The sequence below is a fragment of the Pinus tabuliformis genome, chromosome 4_1 (assembly GCF_031772625.1).
Source record: "Pinus tabuliformis cultivar Carrire ecotype Pingquan chromosome 4_1, CPIR1, whole genome shotgun sequence".
NCBI classification, from domain to species: Eukaryota; Viridiplantae; Streptophyta; class Pinopsida; order Pinales; family Pinaceae; genus Pinus; species Pinus tabuliformis.
The window spans coordinates 470767357-470794425 of NC_142303.1; the positions used below are offsets into that span (position 1 = coordinate 470767357).

At 38.7% G+C, this 27069-nt stretch overlaps 2 protein-coding genes across 2 annotated transcripts; one reads left to right on the top strand and one right to left on the bottom strand.

The window, feature by feature from the left end:
- The first annotated feature begins 1306 nt into the window (after positions 1-1306).
- LOC149176485 (CBL-interacting serine/threonine-protein kinase 9-like) lies at positions 1307-1690 on the top strand. Its single transcript, XM_089421484.1, has one exon. The coding sequence runs from the start codon at positions 1307-1309 to the stop codon at positions 1688-1690; it is 384 nt and encodes a 127-aa protein (XP_089277610.1).
- Positions 1691-25606: 23916 nt separating this feature from the next.
- Positions 25607-26656, bottom strand: LOC149176486 (ethylene-responsive transcription factor TINY-like). The gene has a single exon (XM_089423125.1). The coding sequence runs from the start codon at positions 26511-26513 to the stop codon at positions 25914-25916; it is 600 nt and encodes a 199-aa protein (XP_089279251.1). The 5' UTR covers positions 26514-26656; the 3' UTR covers positions 25607-25913.
- Between the last annotated feature and the right edge of the window lie 413 nt (positions 26657-27069).

Below are 27069 nucleotides of genomic sequence, written 5' to 3' on the forward strand. Positions count from 1 at the left end.
ACGATTGAAATGAATTATTCGGGAGATGGCGAGCTTGGCTGGAAGGAGGTGAGGACGGAGAAGCAGAGGTAATAGGAATGACGTTCTGGGGCGTGGAATGAGAAGCTCTGCCTCTGGATGCAGAGGAGCCTCCTCTGCGAGAAATTCCTCTGCGACGAGGCATCTTCAGAGTTAACCAGCGACTCGGACAGTGGAAAAGGCGGACTTGCAGGGAGAGGGGAGGCGAGCAAAGGCAACCAGCAGAGAGAGGAGTGCGGGCGCTCTCCCAATCAAACTCGGCGAGGCGAGGAGGCAGAGGGTGCAGAGGGAGGGGGTGAAGCTTATCAGCAGTAGAGCTAGTTGTCCTCATCCTGTCCAGGTTTAAAGGCCTGCGTCTGGATGCTCGTACCCAGCGCTCATTAATGGCGTACCAGGCGAACCTCATTCCAACCCCTGACTGATATATTTCACCTGCCATGAAATCTGTCTGCGTGAACGCCGGACGAGTGGGAGGCCAAGTGCCTTAATGGCCCTCTTAACTTAAGCAGATATCGAGTTGTCACCCGCATCCGGGTGGGTTTACTTTAAATTTTTATTCTTAAATCATAATATATTTAAAAGAAATATGGTTAAATTATTGTAATTTTGATAAAGTTAAAAAGTTAATAAAGTTGATAATGGAATAAATATTTTGGAATTGAAATTTAATGTGATAATACTCAAAATATATTGAGAAATTGTTTTTCATCTTTACTTTTATTAATATTATAATGATAATAAATTCTTTCAACCACATTTTAGTAATTGTGAATGTTTTGTTTCACTATGGATTTTGTGAGCGTTTTCTCTTACTAGTCCCTGCGTAGACAAGAATGTAGTAAACTATTCACAGTTTGACTATTATTAATTTAGTTTTGATTTATACAAAACTTAATGTTAATAAAAACAAATACCATATATTTTTAGACTGTAGTAATCTATTCACAGTTTGACTATTATTAATTTAGTTTTGTATAAAACTATTATTAATTTAGTTTTGATTTATACAAAACTTAATGTTAATAAAAATAAATAATATATATTTTTTTATTAAAATTAGAAAAAATAATTTGTAAATACTTAATTGGACCCCAAAAAATGTGATATCTTATTTCAGAACTCAGTCTCATCCATAAACTCTCTGCTAGAGAAAATGTAATGCCATGCCATCTGTATATGATTGTGGATGCATCATCTTTAATACCGACATTTGAGAACGAATCTAAGGCGGCTGGAGCTTTAACCGAAGGCAAATGGTACGCGACAGTTGTTGGAAACGACTGTATATATGCCTTGGTTTTCCTCCGAAATTCGAATGTTCATCCTCTGGTTGTTGAACCTGAAGCCCCATAGAAGGATCATCGTTGCGCAGCTGCTGCAGGTCCCCTGTTTTTTGAGGGGTTTGAAGTGCCCGCAAACCCACAAAGATGTTAATGCTGGCTCAATCTTCTTCACCCTTAAACCGACTTATCTTAATACCTTCAATATCATCTCCCACTCGCCAACATTCAATCTCGAGGGGTTGTTCAAGAACAAGATTGAGAAGCAAGAGGAGGAGTCGAGGTTCACGTCAACTAAGCCAACATTGAGCATAATGTTGAAGCTTGAAGAGACCGCCAAGCTATTCTGGTTCAACTTAAAGAATTCAGAGCACTATAAGCTGCAGTTATAGGGATCACCTCAGGGATGGAAAGGGACTTTGTGTATTGATTTCAAGATTTTGAAAGTAAAACCCTCGCTCTTGCTGGTGGAACTTCTCAAGACTTACGGGGATAGGCTAGAGTACTTTAAGTTCTACAACCAAGATCTGAAGCCTGGTCTCAAATAAATCATGTGGACATGGAAAGGTGATAGTAAGTTGAACAAATTGATCATGATTATAGTCACCTTACATGGTTTTAAGCCTTCTTCTTGTTTACCACCAAAGTGGTTTGTAGATACATACGTGTTCGAATTCTATGTTTTGGCATAAACAACGAAGGAAACATTCATCCCAATTGAATCTTAGATGCTACAAGTGTTCAGCGTATGTGAAAGGTCATGAATATAATTAAAAAAACATCGATATAATGGACCGAGAATGTAAATTATTCTAATAATGGAAAGTAATGCATATATAGTTTAGGTTGTGCTTCTATTCGTTGTTTGGACCGAGAATGTAAATTATTCTAATAATGGAAAGTAATGCATATATAGTTTAGGTTGTGCTTCTATTCGTTGTTTGATCAACCCATATAGTTTAAGTGATTCTTTCTACCATTTTCAACTATATTATATTGGTAGTAGCTTCTTAAGATGCATGTTGTGCTTCTATTCATCCTTTTTCAATGATGAATTTATTTTTCCCTTCGATTATATATTTTATTAGCGGAAGATGAAAGGTATGTTGGTGAAATGAATAGAGGAAAAAAAATAAGGACGTTTTCTTCATTGAAAGATATATGTTATGTGTTAATAAATTTTAATTTATTTTTATAATTTTTTAATAAATTGTTTTAAATATTTTAAAATAAAATAATCAACGTTAAATATAAAGCAAAAAATAATGATAATCTCAGTTGAAATTTGACAAATTGTAAACCAGATTATGAGTTTAAAGTTAATTAAAATTTGGTTTTTTTTATTCAATCTAAAATCTCTAGCTTTTGAATACATATTTCATGCAACAACATTCTTATTTTTGTGAAAGTGTTGTTGTTGTTGTTGTTTTTTTTTTTTGTAAATCAACAGTTTTATATTAATTAATCAAATTACATATTATACAAAAAGGTCTACATGCATAGACAGAACTAAAACTTCCTTGCCCGCTCGAAATGTCTATGAGCCGCAAAAACATGATTTCCTGACCCCGAGGCTAACCACGCAGGATTTCCTAGAGAGGGGCTTGAAACAGCAAAACAGTTCATCACCCTGGGTGACTGGACAATGGTACCAAAAAGACAGAAGGAGGACCAAGATGCCCTCCTCAGTAACAAGAAACCAGTAAACTAGAAACCAGGAACAAAACATGCCAAAACAAGAAGAGAGAACTGAAACTAAGAAGCCATTACAACTTTAGGATTACATAATCTTTATTGGGATTACTCGACCCGACCATTGCAATCATTTTCTCAGGCTGAGGATTCCACTGATGAGTGGTTTGCCTTCCCTGACTGGTATCTGTTGCTTCCATCATGACCTCCATCGCATCAGACGATCCCTGATGAATGGAATTCCTTAGGAGACTGATGAGGACAATCATTTTCTTCGATAGAATTCCAACTTCTTGAGACAGGGCGCTTAGATTGAATTCCATAGCGTCCAGTCTAGCCATATGCTCTGTCGAACCGCAAGAGGTTGACTGTTTAACTTTTTTTATTTCTTCGCCCTGCATGCTAAGTGCCTTGGCTAGCATGGTTTTAATCCTCCATAATTCAGCCTGAGTACGTACAAATTGTGTTGCTCTAGTGGTTGTAGTGCCCGGATCATGAAGCCATTCAATTTCCTTCTCTAGATCTTGCTCTTCCATATGTTCTTCCTCTTCTGTGACCGCCGCTTCTATCTCTTCGATTTTCTGCTTTTCTCTTTGGGTTGTCCGAGTTTCATAGTCCTCCCGTGCCTTCAACAGGTCTCTGTTAGCCGAAATATTTCGACTACCTTCACGCACCATACTGCTATTGCAAAACGCAGAAACACTTGAACTTCTGATGGCACAACGATTGCTATGTTGCGAGATGTGAGAGAACTGTGTGCCTTTCTTCTGGTGGGAGGCTGTAGATATAGTAGAAGGTGGCCAGGTCTGGCCCTAAGTCTCCCACTTCGCCATCGAATAGGTGTTGATCCTACCATAATAACTGTTGTTGTAAATTCCCAATTTCTGTTCATCATGAGTATCATTAGTCTTAACTCTGCCACGCTTGAACCTTTTTGTTAAATTCCATGTGTCCTGCCTTGTGATTTGCTGATGGCGCTGATAATAATTTTTGTTGGTTGTCTGCCTCGTTTGATGGACTCTGTCCATGTGGATGATTTCTCACTCCTCCTCATGTCCTTCATGGGTCTGTCACCTGATATTCCTTCAATTGGTTATCTTCATTCTCAATTAAGGCGAAATCCTTCGTACCCCTGCACCACTTCTTCCGTTAACTTATGTCTTGTCTCGAGAGAAGTGTGCACTTACTCTGAAGTTCGGTGCATGTGACCTCATGCCAACATGTGTCCGGGTAGGTGAAGTGGTTTTCGATCCCGTAGTTGGCCAGATGATCCGCCACTGCATTTGCCTTTCTTCTCACTACTTGTAGTATGATTCCGTCAAGGCAGGAGAGGTGCTCTGCTATGAGCTCTGTAACCTTGGCCAGTCTCCAATGCTTCATGACCTTGCTCGGTTTCGCTCCTGCCTGCATTCTCCTTGCTGCTGTGATAGCCAATTGCGAATCCCCTTCCACCACGGTGGCTCCTATTTTCAGGCGCCTGAGAATTCTTAATCCTTGCTCTAATGCTGCAAATTCCATTTCATTATTAGTTCCTTCCCCCAGCGCTTGGCTGAAAATATGTTGTATTTCCCCTTTGTGATTCCACAGAACCCCTCCTATACCTGCAAGTCCCGGATTCCCCCGAGAAGCCCCGTCAAAATTGAGTTTCAGAAATCCTAATGGTGGAGGAATCCAGGCATTCATGATTGTGCCTTGTTGTTGTAGCTGATTTGAAGATACAATTATGGTTTCTATCTCAATGCCAAACGCCTTCAGAATCTGCAAGTCATCAACTGAGAAATCCTTGTTCTGTTCAGCTTTCCCTCTGGTGAGAACTGTTTCTCTTACATTTTGCAGAATTGTTCCTTTAATAAGTTCAATGTTTTTGGTTTCATTTTGGAATACTCTTCTGTTTCTTTCCTTCCATGTCGTCCATACTATATACCCTGGGATAAGTTATGAAATTGTATTAACCATTTGGGTTTTGGAGAAATTTCCTCTCCAATTCTCTATACTCTCCTTAATTGAGATTCTTACCCTGTCCATCCTTTTAAATATAGTTTCCATTCAATTCCAGAGGCTATCTGTCCATTCACAAGTATTGAGGAGGTGATTCATGGTTTCCTCCTCAATTCCACAAAGGGGACAACGTGAGGGGCCTATGAACCCTTTTTCCCGAAGGTTCTCCCAGGTAAGTGTTCTTCGGTGCATCAAGAGCCAGAGGAAAGTCTTAATCTTCGGCCAAAGTTTTGCATCCCACACCTTACTGTACCACTTGACTGTTTCCTTATGTTCAGTTCCTTTTATATAGACTCTTTCTTCTTTGAGTGAGAAGTTGCCCCCCTCGAGCTTTCCCCAACGTAGTTTATCAACATCCATTGCATTTCTTATCTTTCTTTGTCTAGCTCTTTCTTCAATGCTCTTATACTATTATTTTCCCCTTCCGACGGTCCCGTGTCACTGAATAATCACATTCTCCATGCTTGGTCATTCTCATTGGGTTTCCAGTAATGGTTTACTGTTGTTCTTCCTAGCTCCAAGTTTCTTCTTTGAATGTTTAAGAATTCACGATCTTCCAGCTTAGGTAATTGTTGCCAAGCATCTTCCTAGAACAGGGCCTTCTTTCCATCTCGGATTTCCCAAAAGCTCTATTCCTGAATTATGTGCCGATTAGTTCTAGCAAGGTTCCAAATTGGAGAGCCATCAGGGGTTTCTTGCATCCTAATCAAATTTTGCAGGCTGTAGTTATTTGCATACTTAGCTTTCCAATGTTTGGCCCAGGGTAAATTGGGTTCCTTTAGCCACCTCCACCATAATTTGGCTCCACATGCACGGTTGACTGTGAGGGGGTCCTGCAGATTTAACCCACCCAGGTGTTTGGGTTTGCATATCTTATCCCATGCCATTAGAGACCACTTCTGCTTCCCTGAATTTCCCGACCAAAGAAACTCTCTTTGGATGAAATAGATTTTTGAAGAACACCTTTAGGTGCCGGGAGAATGGAGAGCATGTAATGCGGCACAGCCTGAAGGACGAATTTGGTGAGGACTAGACAGCCTGCAAAGTTAAGGGATCTGTGCGTCCAATGATGACATCTTTTCTCTAGGCTGGCAATAATTCTTTCCCAATGCAATTTTTGCCAGGGTTTGTCAGTCAGCGGAATGCCGAGGTATCTTGAAGGAAGATTGCATCTTTTGAAACCTAGGATGTTAGAGAGATTCTTCTGGACAGCAAGGTACGTATTGAAAAAGAAAATAGAAGATTTAGCTAGATTAAGCTCCATACCTGAGGCCATACTGAAGCGATTGAGAATATTTTTGAAGCCAAGAGCTTCTTTGACTGAGGGCGCCCCATGCAGCATTGTGTCATCGACAAACTACTGATGTGTAGTTGCAGGGCTTGAAGGCAAGGGTTGGAGTCCCTGAATAATTCCCTCCTCTTTTGCTCTGCTTATTAGCCGGCTTAGCCCTTCCATTAGAATAACAAAAAAAGGGAGATAGGGGATCCCCTTGTCGTAAACCTCGGGAGGGAGTAAATTGGGCTGTCGGAGCTCCATTAACTAGGATTGAAAATCGTGTAGATTTAACCAGGGATAAAATCCAGATTACCCATTGTTTTCCAAAGCCAAAGGCTTCTAGAATAGCCTCCAGATAGTTCCAGTTTACTTTATCATAAGCCTTCGATAGGTCCAACTGCATTAGCATACCTCCCTTTTTTTGAGTTTGGAGATTGTGAATCATCTCTTGAGCGAGCAGGATTTTGTCCATAATCTGTCTCCCTTCTACATAGCATGATTGTTCTTCTGAAATGATTCTTGGAAGAATAGGTTTTAGTATGTTGGCTATGACTTTAGAAATAATCTTGTACAAAACATTGCACAATGCAATTGGTCAAAACTTCGACGGAGTATTGGCTTCCTCCTCCTTAGGAATAAGGGTGAGGAACGTAGAATTGAGGGATTTGAGGATGGAAGAGGAACGTCGGGAATCCTCTACCACTTCCCAAACCTCTGTCTTGATGATTTCCCAACACGCTTTATAGAAGTCGATGGTGAAGCCATCTGGCCCCAGTGCCTTACCATTTGGCATATCTTTCACAGCCTCTTCTACTTCTTCCAAGGTGATTTCTTGATTTAAAGCCTTGTTTTGATCCTCATTGATGAGCTTGGGGATAGCAGTTAAAAGTTCTTTAATAGCTTCCTCTCTATCAATCTCAGGTTCCCTAGCAATCTAGCTGAAATGATTTATGAGAAGGCTCGAGATTTCCTGATGAGTTTGAATCGAGGTTCCTTGTTCATCTTTAATGCATAAAATTCCATTAGCCCCTCTGTGATCAATGGTCGATCTATGGAAAAATTTAGTGTTCTGTTAACCTTCCTTAAGCCATTGTATCCTAGATTTTTGTTTCCATAACACTTCCTCCTGTTGGCATCTAGCATGCCAGTCTTGCATTAGTTTTTGTTCTATATCCATCGTATCTTGGTTAATATTTCCTTCGATCCATTCCTTGTGTATTTGTTCCAGTTTCTTTTTTCCTTTAAATATGTTACCAAATACCTCCTGATTCCATGATTTTAGTTTAGCTTTGATGTGTTTAAGTTTAGTTTGTAGAATGAACATTTTTTTCCTCTTATGCGTAATGGTTCATTCCACCATTGTTCAATTTTCGAAATGAATTTTGGATGACGGAGCCAAAACTTTCCAAATCTAAATGGTTTATTTAGAGGTGTGCCTTGGATAACCGCAGTCATTGTTATGGGCCAGTAGTCTGAACCTCCACTCGGCAAAATGTCCGACTCCACAGTGATCCTTTCCAGGAGAATGGTTTCTGTTACTAAGAATCTGTCCAATCGAGAAGCGATTTGCCTATCACCTCCTCTTTTGTTGTTCCAAGTGTAAGCTCCACTCTTGGGGAAGACATCTACCAGTTTGGCCGAGTTAATGAAGTCTTTGAAAGCTTCAGTATCCCTGTTGAGCATTCTAATACCTCCTTTCTTTTCCGTGAGCGCGATGATTATATTAAAATCTCCTTCGAAGATAGCTTTTGCCTGAGGATATCTTAGCTGCAAATTGGATAGAGTGCTGAGCCACAGTAATTTGGCCTCTAGTTTCTGAGGGCCATAGACATTTGTGCATATATATGTTTATGAATTCCCTACTATTTGGACTTCTATTGAAATATGAGATCTAGCCGCTTCAGAGGAAACGAGCTGTATAACCTATGGATTCCAAAGAATTTCCATGCCCCGTTCCCATCCACTACTTGTTGTTTCTAGGTAGTTCATTCGTTTACTTAGTCTTTTACTAATGTTAGCTATTGTTTTGCTAGAATATTTAGTTTCTTGCAGAAACACTATGTCTGGTTGTTCCTTTTGGACTTTCTTCTTTAATAAATGCTATTTTTTAGGCTATTTAGCCCTCTAGCATTCCATGAAAGTACTTTCATAATTAAAATAGTTTAGGAGGTTCATGTGAACACCTCAAGGGCTTTCATCTTACCTGAATTTAGGAGCATCTGTCCCAGTTCTTGTAACGCCTCATTGTTAGTCCTTCTTTCTCTTTTTTTCCAGTGCTTTGAGTTGGTGGAGGTTTGATGCAGTCCCTGCATTCTTACCCCTAGTCCTTTTGTTGTTCCCAAGCTCTTTCTCTGCAACTCCAGCTCTGCTTGTTGTCTTGCTATGAATAAGTTGTTGATTTTGTTTACCTCCTCTTCCGATATGTGTTCCATTCCTTTCTTTTTCCAGTCTTCTACCATGTTTGGTAGATCCATACCTTCTTGTTTAAGCATGTCTCTTAGTTCCATATCCTCGAGCCCTATTTCACTGGTTATCATCTCCGAATCTTCTTCTAACCCTTCCGTTGGTCCCTGAGTTTGTGGGATGTTGCTCGTTGGCTTAGAAATAGGTTCTTTTGTTCCTGTTGTGGCTTTGGGTTGGCCTTCTTTCAATAACTCACTCTCTGTATTGTTGTCCTCTGACTTCGTGTCTGATTCTAACACCTCAAAAGCGTTGCTTGTGTTTCTGAGGGAAGTGCTTGCTTTGTTTTGTCATTTTTTGTTTGCTCTTTGTCTTGCATTCGGTCGCACAAAGGCTTCCTTATTCTTATCTCCTTTGTTCTCCTTGGTTTTCTCCGCCATTTTGTTCATTGGGCATTCTCTGATCAAATGACCATGCTCATGACACTTCCTGCAATGGAATGGGATCTGCTCATAGTCTATAGCTTGAAAATACACTTCATCTCTGTATTCCAACCATAGGCCCTCATGAAGTGCTCCTGAAACATCCATCTCTACATAGATTCTAGCGCAGGAGGTATATCTTTTCTGTAATGTCACTTCTGAGGCTTTGATGAAGGTGCCTAATTTGTTGCCGATCTGTTCCAGTGTTGCATGTCCCCAATAGTCTATCGGTAGGGAGAATAAGCGAATCCAGACCGGTACCTGTTTAAAGGTTTCCTATTCTGGCGCGAAGTTGGGTTTCCATGGTCGCATGTAGAGACCTGCTGAGGCAAAGAAAAATGGTCCTCCATCAAATATTCGATCCTTGTCTTCCAGATTGGAAAAAACCACTGTAAAGAATCCTTTGGCCCCTAAGTGTAGCCTTACATCTCCTTTGGGTTTCCATTGTTGTTTTATCCACATGCACAATGCTCGTTCTGTTGGCCAGAAGCCCATGAACCTGCAGATCACTGCATGTTCTGCCATGTGGTCACGGTACACCTGAAGTTCAGGATCTGAAATTATTACCCGTAGGGTATCAGTGGCTTTGGGCTTGCACGGTCCCTGGTTTTCTTTCTTCTTGGCTGCTGACGCTGTTCCTTCCTATCCTGCCTTGGCTTGGTTTGGATCCTCGTTTTCTTTTGATTGTGCCTCCTCCGGCTCGTTTCCTTGTGTAACCTGTGCTGGGACAGGGTTTGTACTATCTCTGTTTGCTGTACTATTGCTTCCTATGATTTCTTTCTATTTCTTGGTATTTATGCTCTCATTGTTTCTCTTTCCTTTGTTGGTCGCATCTTCCTTGCTTGACTTCTCAAAACCTAATATTTGCACTCCTTCCAATGCAATTTTCTCTTTGTGCATTATTACCTGTTTGTATGATGGGGTCCCAATGGACCCCGCTTTTTCCATCTGTAGGGTCAGAATCTGCCCTCTTCTGCGAAGCTCTGCCACTCTGGCTCTGTCCTCCTCCAGAGTTTGTACTCAGGCTGCAGTTTGAACAGTTTTCCTTCAAACCCTAGTCCGCATCAGCAATGATATTTTCATTTAGCATTGTGAAAGTGTTATTACTATCTAAGACAAATTTACTTAAAGCTTTATCTTTTAGTAGGAAATTAATTTTTCCATTTCATATATTAATTTACAGTTTTTCTAAAAACATAATTTCCACTTAAGTGGGAGGGACTATGCTACTCGGCAACACTTGTTTTAGCAATGTGGTTTTTTCCTTACACTACTCAAAACACAAAGACTAGGGTTGATCAACTCTTTTTTAGTATCTTATTTTCTTTTATCTTCTAATTCATTATCACACCACAATATCTCCTTACATTTAGATGTAATATTGTTTTTAATATTTTCATTATTTTATAAAGTGATATCTTTCTTTATTCCTTGGAATAATTTATCCGAGACTTGGCATCTTTATTCTAATCCTGCTTGAGTTGCACACAGTTTCCATTGAAGTTTGACTTAGTGTCACTAAGCCTCTTATCTTCCATGTTGCTTTTTTGATGACAATAAGATAGAGAGTATTGCTTTTAATTTTGAGATTATAAGTTATAAAGCACTTTTATGTTTTCTCAATCTTTCTCCATGACTCTTGGGAGATGTTGTAGACCCTAACTTCACAACTATATCAGAGAATAGGAGTGATGATAATATTAAAGAGAACTTTCTTCTTATCACATAGCCCAAGGTCTATTAATTTATCACTATTTTCAAGTCCATAATAAGCTTTCCATCATCCATTTATCTTTTTCTCAATGATATAGGTCCAACGAGGCTTGTGATGAAAGTTAATTCTGAGATATTTGTATGAAAACACTTCCTCAAGAGCATTTTTGTTATACATAAAATTAGTTTAAGTGATATTTTTGAATTTAATTAACATATCCTATTTTTTAAGTGTTAACAATCATACCCATACTATACTAGAGTAGGTTGAAAATGTTGAAGAAAGTGTAACTAGGTTCGGTCTTCATAAATTTAATTTTGATCTTTGTACTTGTAAAGAAAAAGGAACTATTATCTTTGTCATTATCAAGAATGGGTTTCTTTCCCATTTGATAGGTCAAGGACATGTTTAAGTGCTTCTAGGAAAGTCAAAGAGTAAATGTAATTATTGAAGACCCATGTGGGCATGTTACACTATGTAACCTATGTAATTTTGTCAAATATATGTGTCAAAAATGATCCTCCAAAGCACAAGGACAAGTATCCTCTTCAAGTCGTCTTAAAGAATGAATTTTGGTACACTTGAAGTCAAGTCAGCATCACTAGCTCAAGTCGGCCCAAATAGGAGGGACAATCTCCTATATATAGGGAAGTTTAACCTCACAAAAGGATCACTACTCATCTCTGAAATCAGCGAGCAAGGAAGGACGAAAAAGAGGTGTGAAAAAGGAGCATTGAAGTGATTCTAGGGCAATGAAGAAGAGGAAAGAGAAACTGAGTTTGGGAGGACTATTTTTGGGCCTAATTCTATCACACATGTGAAGAAAGGAGGGTAGTTTTGCAGCCACATAAGATTCACAAGGGAAACAACACAATAGAGTTCGATTGGTCCAAGAAGTGACTCCAAATAAGCCTCCATCTCATGTGAAGGAGGTCCCAAATCTAGCGAAGGAAGGGAGTAAGTGAAAAGGTTTATCTCAAGCCTTAGATCCGCTGCATGTGTGAAAAATCATATCTGTACTAGGGTTAAGAGGACCAACCTCTAAACTCAGAGATACACCAGAACAAGAGGCTTATTATCTATTCGAAATATCAATAAGAAGAGAGATTGCTTAGCAAAGAAAAGGAAGACACTAAAGAGGAATCTAAGGAGACTTAGGGTTTTTGTAGTTGCTAGAAAAAAGGGCTATCAGTTGGCAGAAGAAGTGCGAAGGAAGAAATAAAGGTGCAAAGTAGAGGAAGGTATTGATTGAAGGACAAAATGAAGATTGTGTCTTGTGCTTGGAGGATCTACTGGTCATGGGTCTAGGGTTTGGCATTTATCAATTGAAGTTTCAATAAGAGAAATTTGCAGAAGGGTTTTCCTCTCTAGGAAAGAGAGGTTTTACCCTGGATAAGAGCCAACATCTTTTGTTCTTGTCTCTTTTGTTTTGGTAACTGTTTGATGAAGTAAAAAAACTCGCACTAATAATAATAAGAGAAGATTGAGCTAATAAGAAAAGTAAAAAGTGCTTCACAAATTGTTACCATCATTAGAAGAATCTCACTATAACCTAGATGCCCTAGATTCTTTCGCCCTTGTTCTTATACATTAGGTATCTAATCATAATCTATACTCTCAATGTAGGAAAGGTTTTCTTTTGCGATGACAATAAGATAGAGTGTATTGCTTTTAGATTTGAGATTATAAGTTATAAATCACTTTTATGTTTTCTCGATCTTTGTCCATGACTCTCTGGAGATGTTGTAGACCCTAACTTCACAACCATATCAGAGAATAAGAGTGATGAAAATATTAAAGAGGAGTTTCTTATTATCCCATAGCCAAAGGTCTATTTATTTAACACTATTTTCAAGTCCATAATAAGCTTTCCATCATCCATTTATCCTTTTCTCAATGCTATAGGTCCAACTAGAATTGTGATGAAAGTTAATTATAAGATATTTGTATGAAGACACTTCCTCAAGGTCATTTTTGTTATACATAAAATTAGTTTAAGTGATATTTGTTGAAATTTCTAAGTCTAACCCGTTAGAAATTATACCTATACTATATGGTTTATTTCACCTACTTGTTTAATTACTTAACAAGTTATTTACCATGTAAATACTAAAAATAAACACAAGTACAGTATCAACATTTACAGATCATCAACTAAAAGAAAACAAGTACACAAGTGACACCGTTATTTTTGGACCAATGTCCCCAGAAAAACCCAATGCGGGAAAACTGGTGTAGCTATTCATAGGGTTATATTATTATGTAGTTTATCTGAGTACAACTGGGTTCCTAAACTAGCTTACCCGACAGAGAAGAATACATGGCAACAATACCTCTATATCCAAAAATAGGTATTGAGAAAACCTGTCCCACAAAATCCTCTCCAGCACAGCTAAAGCTCAAAGTTGGCCCTTTTAGCCTCTGCGTCAGTCTCCTGCTAACCTGCGTCAGCCCCAGGACTCTCTGCATCAGCCCTCTGATGCACTGCGCAGCCTATGGGAGCCTCTGTGTCACTCCCTCTACCCTTTGTGTGGATGACATAGTCTCTCTGGGCTTTGAGATGCCTTTGTTGGGCTCTACGTAGCATGGACTGACTGCTGCTCTCGCTATCTCTGCTTCTCTGTTCGTCTCCCAATATTGTCCTCGCCTCTTTACCTCGTACTCACTACCCCTCACTGTTGATCACTGATTCAACTTTGCTTAGTAACCCCGCTCTAGAAAAATGAATGACTGATCACTCCAGTGTGTTCTCCAACTGACCCTCAAGCCTCCTCTTATACTTTTCCATTGGTCCTTCAACGATCGAGATTAAATCTCTAATTAACGGTTAAGATTAGATTTGACTTGATCCATGACTTTTGGAACCTTCTAACCTAGTTTTATATTAATACCCATTAATATTTTATTTTTCCTAAGTTTAGACTTAGGAACTCCATAGAAAATATTAATTATTTTAATATCTCCCAAATCAGGTACAATCTATCCAAACCATTTCTTAGTCTTGGATACCTCATGTGCTTTAGCCTCTCCACCAATTTTCATAGCTAGAGCACAACCGATGCTACACCATATCAACACTCCCTCTTAGCGAGGGTTGTGCTCTAGTAATACCCCTCATTGACCATCACTCTAATTATCTGGCATCGGTCCCTGTGTTGATGCTAGGCCTCCCCGCCCAGCATCCTCTGCACTGTTGCATCCTATACTACTGCCCATGGCCCTGCCATTACCACTGTTGCATTCATATGGCAGCTCCCTCTACATCTGTGCTGCTATTGGTCCATCATCCCAGCACTGCATCCCCTCTCATCATGCTGCATCGTACTACTGCAAACTATTACTGTACTGCAACTCTGTACTGAGAAGTACGTAACTGATCCACCCAACTTCTGACATTCATATCAAGCTAGAAACACTCCTGATGCTGAAGCCCTCTCTTCCACTAACAAGTGCTCCCTCTACTGACCTCTGCGTTGCTACAACAACTCCCTGCATCTCACACCGTTGCACACCTCTATGTGCCATCCTGCACTGGTGCAACATTCCCATGCCTCTCGCACTGTTGCAACCTGCTAGCCTCGCGATACCTAGGGCTCATGCACTGTAGCACTCTCTGTCGCTCCATCCGCATCCGTCTATCGACATTCTCCAGTCATGCTACTCCTCTTCTGGGCTCTCGTAGCAAGGTATAATCCAAGAGGTTGGGTACCTCAAGGATCCTGCCCCTCATCGCCTGTAGTCCTCCTAAATATAGCTCAATGTCTCCCCACTTCTTCTCAAGTGACACATGTGCACTCATGGTACAATTGTCATCCTCCTCGACTTCTTTCTCCGCCTTCACTGGCGCTGCCTTTGACTCAAAAGCCTCTCCCTTACTCTTCTTCCTTGGACATTGGTTCACAAAATGACCCAGTTCCCCATAATGGAAGCACTTGACCTTGAAGAGGTCCTTCTTCTTCCTCTTCTCCTGCTTTCTTACAGATGCTAGAGTCGCATCCTCTTCTTCCTCCTTCTTGATCCTGACCCCTTTACCGCTACTCCCCACCTTGGTCAACCGTCTGATCTCTTCTTAACAAAGAGCCGCCCATATTTCTTCCCAATCCAGAAGACTCGTCTTGCCTAGTATGCTCTGGACAAATACCACCCAATCCTCGGAAACTATGTTAAGTGCGGTCCTCACCATTAATTCCTCATCTGGCGTGGCCCCTATGGAAGTTAGTTTGTCATGGATGTCCTTCAATCGACCAATGAGGACGTCTATATTCTCTCCCTTCTGCATCTGGTATTCCCTTATCTGATTCTCCATGAGCATCTTCCTCTACACGGAAGTATGCTGGTACAATGTCTTCAAGGCATCCCACATCTCCTTTGCCGTTTCCTTCTCGGCAATATGTGGTACCACATGATCCTTGACCCCATCAAGGATGATGCACTTAGCCTTAGCCATTGCCTCCTCGTACCTTTCATTAGCTACTGGTCAACTGGGATAGATATCACTCTCGAGACGAAGTCCTTGAGGCGATGTATGTCTAGAATGGAAAAGATCCTGGACTTCCAGACCACAAAGTTGGACGCTCCGTCGAGCCTATCTTGATCTCTTAGCCCATTCATGACCATCTTGTTGCTCTTCTTTTAACTCCTCCGAGTCTCTCTACTTCCCTCCTGGAAGTCCTCTGTTCGAATCCTGCTAAGTCTCTCAACTTCCCGTCTGGAATTTCTTGGTTTGACTCCCTCCGGGTCTCAATTTCCCTTCTGGAAATCCCTCTTCCAACATCAAGTTTCCCCACTCCGATCGTTTATGCAACTGCGCCACTGATCCGGATTCCTTGGCTAGAAATCCGCCTTGGTAGCAACTCCCTCCACCTTGGTCTTGCCATGTTAGGTACTGTTATGACCACAATACCCCAACAGCTTCGCTCTACAAAGTACCGATAGCCTCCTAAACCCCAACAACTGAAGGATTGAGCCACTTGGCTTTGCGCAATCCCGACACCGGAAAATCAACTCCCCCAACCAATTATGTCAACCCTCTTGGCTTCTACGTGAGCCTGATTCTGCCTCCCTTAGCCTTTGCGCTTCCTTTGTCTGGCCCAGAATGATGACACAGTCTGTCTGCGTCACTCCTTCCTCTGTCGCCTTCTGCAAGGATCAGATCTGTCACTCGGGACAACTGAATCTGCTACAAATGCTCTGTTCAGCTGATGCCTTCAGTTTTCCTGTGATCTGTGACCATGCTCTGATACCATGTTGAAATTTCTAAGTCTAACCCGTTAGAAATTCTTCCTATACTATTTAGTGTATTTCACCTACTTGTTTAATTACTTAATAAGTTATTTACCATGTAAATACTGAAAATAAACACTAGTACAGTATCAACATCTACAGATCATCAACTAAAAGAAAACAAGCACACAAGTGACACCGTTACTTTTGGACTAATGTCCCCAGAAAAACCCAATGCGGGAAAACTGGTGCAACTATTCAGAGGGTTATATTATTATGCAGTTTATCTGAGTACAACTGGGTGCCTAAACCAGCTCACCCAATAGAGAAAAATGCAAACCAGCAATACCTCTATATCGGGAAATAGGTATTTAGAAAACATGTCCCACGAAACCCTCTCCGGCACAACTAAAGCTCAACGCTCACCCTTCTGGCCTCTGCGTCAATCTCCTGCTGACCTGTGTTAGCCCCAAGACTCTCTGTGTCAGCCCTCTGAGGCACTACGCGGCCTCTGGGAGCCTCTACGTCACTCCCTCTACCCTTTGTATGGATGACACAGTCTCTCCGGGCCCTGCGTAGCCCAGGCTGACTGCCGCTCTCGCTATCTCTAGTTTTGTGCTGGTCTCCCAGTATTGTCCTTGCTTCTCTGTAGCGTACTCACTACCCCTCGCTGCTGATCACTGATTCAACTTTGCTTAGCAACCCCGCTCTAGCAAAATGAATGACTTATCACTTTGGTGTGTTCTCAAATTGACCCTCAAGCCTCATCTTATACTTTTCCTGTTGATCCTTCAACGACTGAGATTAAATCTCTAATCAACAGCTAAGATTATATTTGGCTTGATCCATGACTTTTGGAACCTTCTAATCCATTTTTATATTAATACCCATTAATATTTTATTTTTCCTAAGTTTAGACTTAGGAACTCCATTAAACATATTAATTATTTTAATATCTCCCAAACTGGGTACAATCTGTCCAAACCATTTTTGGGTCTTGGAGATCTCATGTGCTTCAGCCTCTCCACCATTTTTCATGGCTAGATCACATCCAATGCTACCCCAAATCAACAATATTTTTGAATTTAATTAACATATCCTATTTTGTAAGTGTTAAAAATCATACCCATTCTATACTAGAGTAGGTTGAAACAACCTGTTTCTTTCAAATAGCCTTCTAACTTTGTGATAACCTCAGGCTAATTCCCCCTCATTTTAAATAATTAATATATTTTTATTATAATTAAAAGGGTTGGGAATTAGGACACGAATTCTAGAGTTTGAGGAAGGAGGTTGCTTGGGATTTGAAGCAATATTTACTTGTTTCATGACAACCATTAAAGTCTAACAGGTTTCTAATAAATGGAATGGTTTACAAATTAATGGAGCATGAAAGAAGGAAAAAGGAACCATGTCTATCTTAGAGAAATCTATAAGGCGAAAGGAAAAAATTAATAAAGAATGGGATGCATGGGCATTGGGGACAAAGAAGTCAACCAACAGGAAGTGGGGTGGAAGGAAGTGTTGACACTCATCATCCCCGACCACCACGCAAGACCAAACCACCATGGATGAGAAGGAAGGGGCAATAACATTGTATGCCAACACAACCAACAAATGGTGGAAACGACCTAAGGAAGTGACAAGCATACTCTTGGGGAGAGAGATACTAATGCACTGCATAACAAAGAGTATTGGCAAGAGAGCACTCCCACGCATTGAGGATGATCGAATTCTAAGAGAATAGAAGAAAAATAGAGACAACGCAGGAGTAAGCAGCAAAGCAAGAATGAGAAAAGAATAACTCTATGATGTTATCTAATATATGGAAGAGAACCATTCTTCAGTTGAGCATTGTGAGGTGGAAGAATACCTCTCAGGTGAGGACAACGGTCTTTCGATTCTCTATAAGCCTAGAGGATTGAGATCGTTTTCTCCATATGTCCTTGACGGCTTGGGTGGAGACTTGCCGTTGGATTCCTGGTAGAAGAAATCATTTAGGCCCCCTATATTTATTTTCTTTGTTTTACGACATGCTTTGGATTCCCTTGTTGATTTGAGGATGGAGATGAAACCTTTGGGTTCCTTTGTTGATTTGTGGGTGGAGTTGCAACCTTTGGACTCTCTCATTAATTTGAGGGTGGAGGAAAAACCTCTGGATTCCCTTGATGATTTGAGGGTGGAGGGGCACAACCTCTATATTTCCTTATTGATTTGAGGGTGGAGGTCCAACCTTTGGATTCCCTTGTTGATTTGAGAGTGGAGGCATAGCCTCTATATTCCCTTACTAATTTCAGGGTGGAGGCACAACCTCTGGATTCCATTTTTATCTTGAAGGTGGGGGTATAGCCTTTTGATTCCCTTGGTGAATTGAAGGTTGGAGGTGGCAGGCCTTCGGATTCCCGGTGAGATGTTGACCGCATGAAGTAGATGGTGGGTGGAGGTGGATGGTCCTCTGGAGTTCCTATTTCAAATGGTAGATTTGTTTTAATCCCTTTGGTAGTCTTCCTCAAGCTTTAGATTTTGGATCTAAGGTGACCACTGCAAGAAAGGCTTGGTTGCAATGTGTCTAAGGGTGGGTGGAGAGTTGAAGTCCCAATCTTAGTTGCCCAACTCAACTTATCAAAGATAAGTGTCTGTCTATGACTCTCATGTCCTAAATGCTTTATGCTTGCCTAATGTATTGTTTTTTCATGCCTTGTAATGCTAAGGAATGTGGTATTCATGTTTGAATGATCATTTTTGTTTTAAATGCATGGATATGTATAATTTCATGTGTTGGCATAAGACCTGTATTGATATGTATTTCATGTGTTGGTTCAATGCATGTGATATGTCATGAAATGTGATTTTTCTACCTACATGAGGAAGGTTGTGTTCCTATAAATTTCCTAAATAAATGGAATGAATTGCTGCATGTATCGATGGGTTTGTTTTTCTTCTTATTATTTTTCGTAGAGGCCTCTAGGTTTTGAACTCTCATGAGCTCGATATTCACTTAAAGGGTCGTAATGAAACGAATCGGCAGATCCCTGTGTATGCGTGACAAAATTAGAAGAAATGGTTATTTGAGCCTTGTTGAAGATTACTAATTATACATATGCCTATGCATATATTTATGATGAACATATAATTCAGTCACACATTTGTTGGCTAAGTTTGGGACGAAGTAGCTCAAGCTAAGATGGAACAACTTAGATGAGCATGCATACATATATATGAACTATGTCTTGAAGGCCTAGGGAAGGGATCGTCATAAGTGCGTTAATAGTACCAAGCGCTAAGGGAGAAGCCCTTCAAAAACCACCAAATCCAAGCTTTAAGCTTATCTACAAATATATGGAAAGAGCAAAGGCTGAGTTGTAGGGCCCGACCTTCATGTTGAATAAGCCTATGTGATGGGGTGTCATGATCAAATGCCATGGTGAAAATCCCATGCTATATATGCTTATGTTGCATGGGCTGGAAGTTAGGGCCCTGGTAAGTTTAGAGACACACACATCGTAAGAACCATATGGCTCAGAGCCATGTCCAAGTGTGAACATGGAGAGATATGAGTTGTAGAGGAGAGAACGCATGGGCGGCATCCACGTGTCTCAGAACTTCATCCCTAGAGAGTTCGAGGGGATCCCCAAGGGAAAACTCCTGGGATTTTGTTCCTGAGGTGACTTAGTAGGTGGGGTCTGTTGGTAAGCGGTTGGAGAAATAATGCAAGGAAAATCCAAAACGCTTATAACATGGAAAATTGATTTTTACCGTGCAGAATACCATATGGGACCCATGCCCCGCGTGGTGGGTGAAGTGGCCTCAGGAGCCATGTGGCATTTGAAGGTGGGACACATGTCAACCAATTTTGAGGATTTGAGGGGCCCAAATGACCTGAAAGTGAGTGACACGTGACATACTTGGATTGGAGCCACAGAGAGGGTGACGTCACTTCGACATAAGGGGGTTGTTGATGTCACTTTAATTAATTATCCTTTACATTTTAAAACTCTCACGTGAACTAAATGTGCCATATTTATAGTCATTACAACTTACCTTAACTTAAATTAACCTATCTTTATACTCAATTATTTTGTGAGGACATTATTTTAATTTTATAATTCTTTATTACATAAAATATAATAAAATTTCACTTCATAATATTTTAATTTATAATTTATTTTTGTAATTTTTCATCATTGTGCTTCATTTGGGAAAACAAATTTACAATATTATGAACTTATTTTTATCAGAAATAATAATTAAAAAAAATGATGATATACATGTTTGCTACAAATATAATGAATCTTTATATTATATTATATTGTCTTGTCCATGAAGTTTTGGATAGATGGTGATTGGGTGTCATGTTGAGTTACTCCTAGATTCCTAGATGATAAGCCATTAGTTCAATTCCCTACCCGATTCTAAAGTTATTCTTAAACATGATCATGATATAGCCTTACCAATACCAAATTTACCAAAAAAACAAAATATTATCTTATAAAATTTCTCTCCCGATAGAAATAGAAATTGACTTCGACCATGTTACATTCTATGCATTTTATGTGAGAAATATATGTGATATTTAGAGTGGGCCAATAGAAATTGACTTCGACCATGTTACATTCTATGCATTTTATGTGAGAAATGTATGTAATATTTAGAGTGAGCCAATTTTTGTAATGTAGCATAACAATTTGGAAGTTTGATAGTTTCCCTGGCTACTCTACATAATTACGCAGAGGCGTTTCTTTAGGGGCCCACAATGTTTTGACCAAACTACTCCAAAGCTGCCAACCAACACTATTTGTTAGAAATTGAGATAGAGAGCACATAAAGAAATTACACACAATACAAATATTGCTTGATCATTTTATTGATCATCACAGGTACAAATATATAAGGCATAGATTACTGAGTTTGACACAAACAGATCACCATTACAACTCACACATTGGAAACAAGACTGACTCCTCATAACTCCTAATGAGAATTACACATGTCACGGAAGCATTGCTTCCAACACCCTCCCTTAGTGCTTACATGGAAAACATATTACAACAATAAATAAATTTGTCTGACTGGTCTTCATCAGCACTCGCATCCAATCTAATATCTCGCAAACTCCACTCTTTCACCACCACATCTTCGATTTGTTACTTGACCTCCATTTAAAACATAACCGCCTCTGACCATCGTTGATGAACTTTGAAGATCAACAATATTGACACCTCGACTCATCAGGGCTTCCGCAATAATAACCGTCAAGTAATAAACCATCCTATGGACTAACCACCATCTGTCGGATATTTTCCTTTCGGCTATCCATTAGTTGATAAGATAGAGGTCTGGATACTGAATGAGTTCAAAAGTTGATCAAACAACTTGACCTTACAAGAATTGATGTTTTGGACATCGGGGCTTCCAGTTTAAGAACCACCAACCCTTTTCATAACCAAAATTACAAACACAAGAATTGACATTTTGGACACTAAGGCTTCCAACTTAAGAACCATCAATCCTTCCTTAATCTAAATTTACACACAACAAAATATCAAACCCACACAACGAAATAAAAGGCACATTTAAACACACAAACAAAACTAACTTAAGTAAAGCAATCATCCAAGCCCTGATTTCTTCACTCGTGAAACACCCAATTGCCTCCCAAGATCTTCACCTTCTTGATCTGTCATATTTTCTTGGTTGCTCATTCGAGACAGGCCTGAAAGAATTACATAGGATTCACGCAGACAAATGTATAAAGCTTTACATCTGGCTGTATCATGCATAGCTCAAACTTCTTGCAATATCCAATAATTACACATACAAGAAAATGAAAACGTGAGTTCTCTGAGTCAACAATTATATCCAGCTTAAAGGATTTGATGATGCAGGGCCTTTAAAATGGAGTGCCTGTGAGGGTTGATCGTGTGCCACATGCAACGATTGACAGCACTTTAAGCCGAACAATACACACGAAAGCAACCTTAATGCACAGTAGAATTACAAACTCGAAAAAGAGTTGAAGAGCAACAACCTGGACTCTCGTGGAAGATAGGTCAAATCTTGTTCACCTTGCAGAAACGATGGATTGGTTCTTCTCCCACGCTTTCTATCCTGCTTTCTGAGGAAGGCTTTTGTCCGTGGAGAATATCTAACTGAATGGTATTGCTTGTGAGTCACGCTACAGAGATTCACATATCACAGATCTCAACAAGGAGATAGCTTCACGTAGCCCAGACCTTAGCAAGGAGATAAAATATGAGCCTTGAAGGAGGACGAGAATTCCTAAAGAGTAAAATCTTTGATTTTTTACTCTTGCACCGCCCAAGTTGGAATCTGATCCCCAAAACATGACACGATGGCATGTTGTTTCTTACACCCTCACCCTCGACAGAAAAAACAACCACTCTTAGATCTAATTGGATTGCAACAATAGCCACTTCATGGATTTGCTGCTCCTCAATCTTAAGATGCCACTATGATCAAAACTATAATTTCTGCTCCTCAATCTTGAGTTGACATGTTGATGCTATGGAAATCAGAGCAAAACGAGAAGATTGTCCCATCCATACAATCAACTCTGCAGCATATATACTACCTTTGACACAATCGGTAGTGTAGACTAGTTGTACGCTAGGCTCAAGAAAATAAATCACATTACATGATCATAAATCTAGATCCATGTATCACAAGTCAAAACAAACAATTGAAAAAAAACAACACAATCACAATCACGCACAGCAGGTCTCGGCCTTTATGGCTTCAATACCATGTTAGAAATTGAGATAGAGAGCACAAAGAGCAATTACACATAATACAAATCTTGTTTGATCTTTTAATTGATCATCACAGAGGTATAAATATATAAGACATAAATTACTTACTTCAATACAAACAGATCACCATTACAACTCACAAATGACTCCTCATAACTCCTAATGACAACTACACATGACATGAAAGCATTACTTCCAATATTATTTTTCACACACTTACACCAACTTGTCTTTACAAATATCCCTTATATCTTGTTTTGGAACACTTACTACGACTTGATTTCTTCTGACTCGTCGATATAGTTGATAGCTGCAGACTACTAAAGCGACTTGAAGTCAGAGGCGGCCATCTTGTTTGTACTATTTATTCACATGAATATTATTTCGGCAATAATGCTTCTGTATCTTTACTTTCGACACCCTCAGCTATTTGAAATACACATGCAACATGAAACTTCAAAATAGGTTGAATAGACTACTGTTGTATTTGCTTGTATAGGATAAGAGTAATAATTTAATTTGGCTCTGAAACCTATGCGGAGCATAAGTTTCACAGTTAAATATTAAAATGCTTATTAAAAAACGGTCATTCAATATTAAGAGGTTAGATTTAATGTTTACCATTTGGAAAAGTTCAATTTTTATGAGAACCTAATTTAAATAAGCGTGGTTTAAATCTTGGAAACACTTTGAACTAACCAACCACTCAAATTATGATCTAAATTTTTTTATATAAAAAATTATTTTAATATAAATTAAATTGAAATATATAAAAGTAATTTATATAAAATAAATTTATTAATATAATATTTTAAAATAAACTTTTATTTTAAGTTTAGTTAAAATTATAATATTGGAAAAAACTAGAGGAGAATTTAATAAGAATTATAAATTAACAAATATGTTTTGATTTATATGAGGAGATATTTTTTTTAAGATATTTATGTTTATATTATTTTATATTGGAAAATAAAATAAAGCAAATCTAAAATTATTTTATAATTTATAATGTTAAAATTGGAAGCAATACACCATAGTATATCTTCCTTGTAAAAGCAAGTATTACCATCATTGAAAACATGGTTATGACTAGGTACTGAATGCCCAACAACAAGACACGCAACACCAAAGACAAGAGGCTTCTAATTACTTCAAATTCCTTTAAAAATAATAGGCAACTCAAGTAGAGTTGGCATAAAAATGTAAGGAAAATGCCACTCTGTAGAATAATTGTCAAATTTATATTTTTCCCTTTAGTTAGGATAAAGGAGAAACTCAACATTGATAAAATTAGAACAAACTTTCATAAATTCCACATTGAAATAGAGTATTGGACATGCCTAAAATAACATAGGTAAAAAAAAATTGTTGTCTTTACGATATTAAAAGAATTGAAGATGAAAAACAAATTCTCCTAAAATATCAAAAATACACCCACATTAAATCTAAATTTCACAACAAAAAAATATTATAATATTAACTTTCCTTTCTTTTTAATTAATCGAACTTTTTAAAAACAACTTTCTTAAAATTTTTAAATAAATCACAAAAAATATTATAATATTGGCCTTCCTTTCTTTTTAATAAATTGAAAGTTTTAGAAATCTTTCTTAAACTTTTTAAATAAAGAACTAAAGTTCTAAATTAAGCTTAATAATTAATTATTATTTAATTAATAAATAATAAGTTAGATGTGAATTAATAACCACTACCAACATCATCATTAAAACAATAAATAATTACATATTTCAATATTTTAAAAAAATATAACTTACAATTTTACCATATTTTAAACAATTCTATATATATATATATATTTTATTATTATTATTATTATTATTATATTTTATATTTTATTTTTATTTTTTATGATGTAAATTGATAGAATGTTATTCACAATTAGAAAGCATATAACATTAATGAAGGTAAGCTCAATAATGATATGGCCTAAAACTAAAATGATTTATGATTGAGGAAGAGCTTGTTTTCCTCAAATGTATGGAAATGTTGGGCCGATCTAAAACTAAAACTATTTCTAATTAACTAAGAGCTTGTTTTTCTGGAATGTATGGAAACATTTAATGACATCAAAAAAACATCTATCATCAATGAAACTCTACTTCTTTACATGTTATTAATTAATCATAATAAAGATGATAAATTGACTTACATTTGTTAATTATAACTACTGATTACTATTTATATTTTATATTAATAACCCAATTATCATGCATTAAAAAAAATAAAAAAAAATTATGATATTTTCTTAGAAAAGATATTTAATTTGTTTAAAAACTTTTAATTCATTAAACTGGTTAATTATTTTTTTAATAAACTGAAATTTTATTATATTTTACATTGAGCGCATGAGATACACATTAGTGCTGTAGGGCAACTGTTAATAACGAAACCAATCAACTTTTAGCTAATCGTTTTTCAAAATGAGAGAACTAATAATGATCACGTTTGTCCATTTGAAAAAAAGAAATTGGGGTTAATACCCATCTACTATCACTGTGCATCATGCTGGCCAGAAAGGAGAACAAGAGAAGAAGTTGAACCTATATCAAACTGAAGGTCCATCTTTATCAAGGTTGTCTCCTCTATGTGATGACCCTTAACCAATTTTGCATGTCCCTCCATTGCTGCAACTGAACTTGAATATGGTTCCTCCTCATCTAAGAGAATCGGTTGGCTGTGCGTTGCTTTCAGTAGATTGTGGTCAAGAAGGGGAACTCTTCCTGGCTGGTTGGTAGCATCTGCACATACCATCAGAAAAATAAAATTTGATAAGCTTAAATGGCTCTGTTTCATCATGAATATACTTTTTCTTTATTTATCTTTTTTTCATTCTTTCTAAGAGTTTGAATGACCATGCGGTGAATCAAGCCACTGTGGCTATGGTTTTGGAACATCAACATTTTTTGCATTGCAATTGGTTATAAATGTAATTAGAGCAAATTTATATAAATCATTATTCAGAGATGGTGGACATTAGAGGAAGGGGCATCAATCCCATAAATTTCCCAAATAATCAGATAATTTAGTTTAGCTGAATTCTCATTGCAGAATCTCAGCAGCCGTAAAATAAAAATGAGAAACCCACGGTGCCCAGTCTTCGGTCAGCCGGAAGGGAATCCGAAAATCCTCAATCGACACATCCAAGGTTGGAATGTCCTCCACATTTAGAGACCCCCAACTCTCCAGACGTTCAAGTGGTACTGAGTCCCGAAATGCCAGACCCTGCTTTGCCCTAATCTGCTGGTCTTCCGTGTTGCATTCCACTTCCAAACTGCACGATGAGGATGCCGCGCCTTTCTCCGAAGGCAGACAAAATTCCTGTGCAGCGAACTCGGCGGCTGCGGCTTGAATTTGCTGTGGCGATAGAGACGAAGCGCAGAGAATTTTCGGCGGGGAGTGGGGAAAATTAAGCTTCGCCTTGGATCCTCTGAGGCAGTACACAGCGAAGTCGTATGCGCGGGCAGCCTTTTCGGGAGAGTCATAGGAGCCGAGCCAAATTCTGCCGCTGGAATTGGGCATTCGAATTTCTGACACCCATTTTCCCCATTTTCTCATTCGGATTCCCTTGAACTGTCCCGACTTCACTGAGAGGCTTTCGGGACTACTGTGGCGGCTCTGATTTTGGGAGGGTTTAGTCATGGCGGGATTTTACAGGGAAATCAAACTGAGGACGTGCTGGTGAAAGTTTGAAGTCTGTAAAGGGAGGGATTGTGACGGCAAGAATATATGAAAGTGGGGAGTTGTAGAGTTGGTAGTAGCTACTACACTTCTGCAGCTGAATATGTGCGGGCACGAATGAGAATGAAACTCTTTGCTGTAAGCTAGCAGATATATAGAGATGGAAAACGTCTTTGAGTACATGGAATTTTTCAGATCTACTCAGTGACGTTGAGGAACGCTCAAGGGCTTTCCGAATAGAACTATGGTAATAAATTTTCATTGGTGTGATGTGATTTTTTATTTTTATTTTTATGATTTAACAGATTCCTGGAATATTGTTGTGGAATTTTCACTGATGTACTCAGTGACGTTGAGGACCGCTCACGGGGCTTTCCGAATAGAACTATCGTAATAAATTTTCATTGGCGTGATGTGAACTTTTTTTTATGATTTAACAGATTCAGGAATACTGTTTTCGCACGAGTTGAGACTATTACAAATCGATTCCAACAAAGCCCAAAACAGGACAGGAACA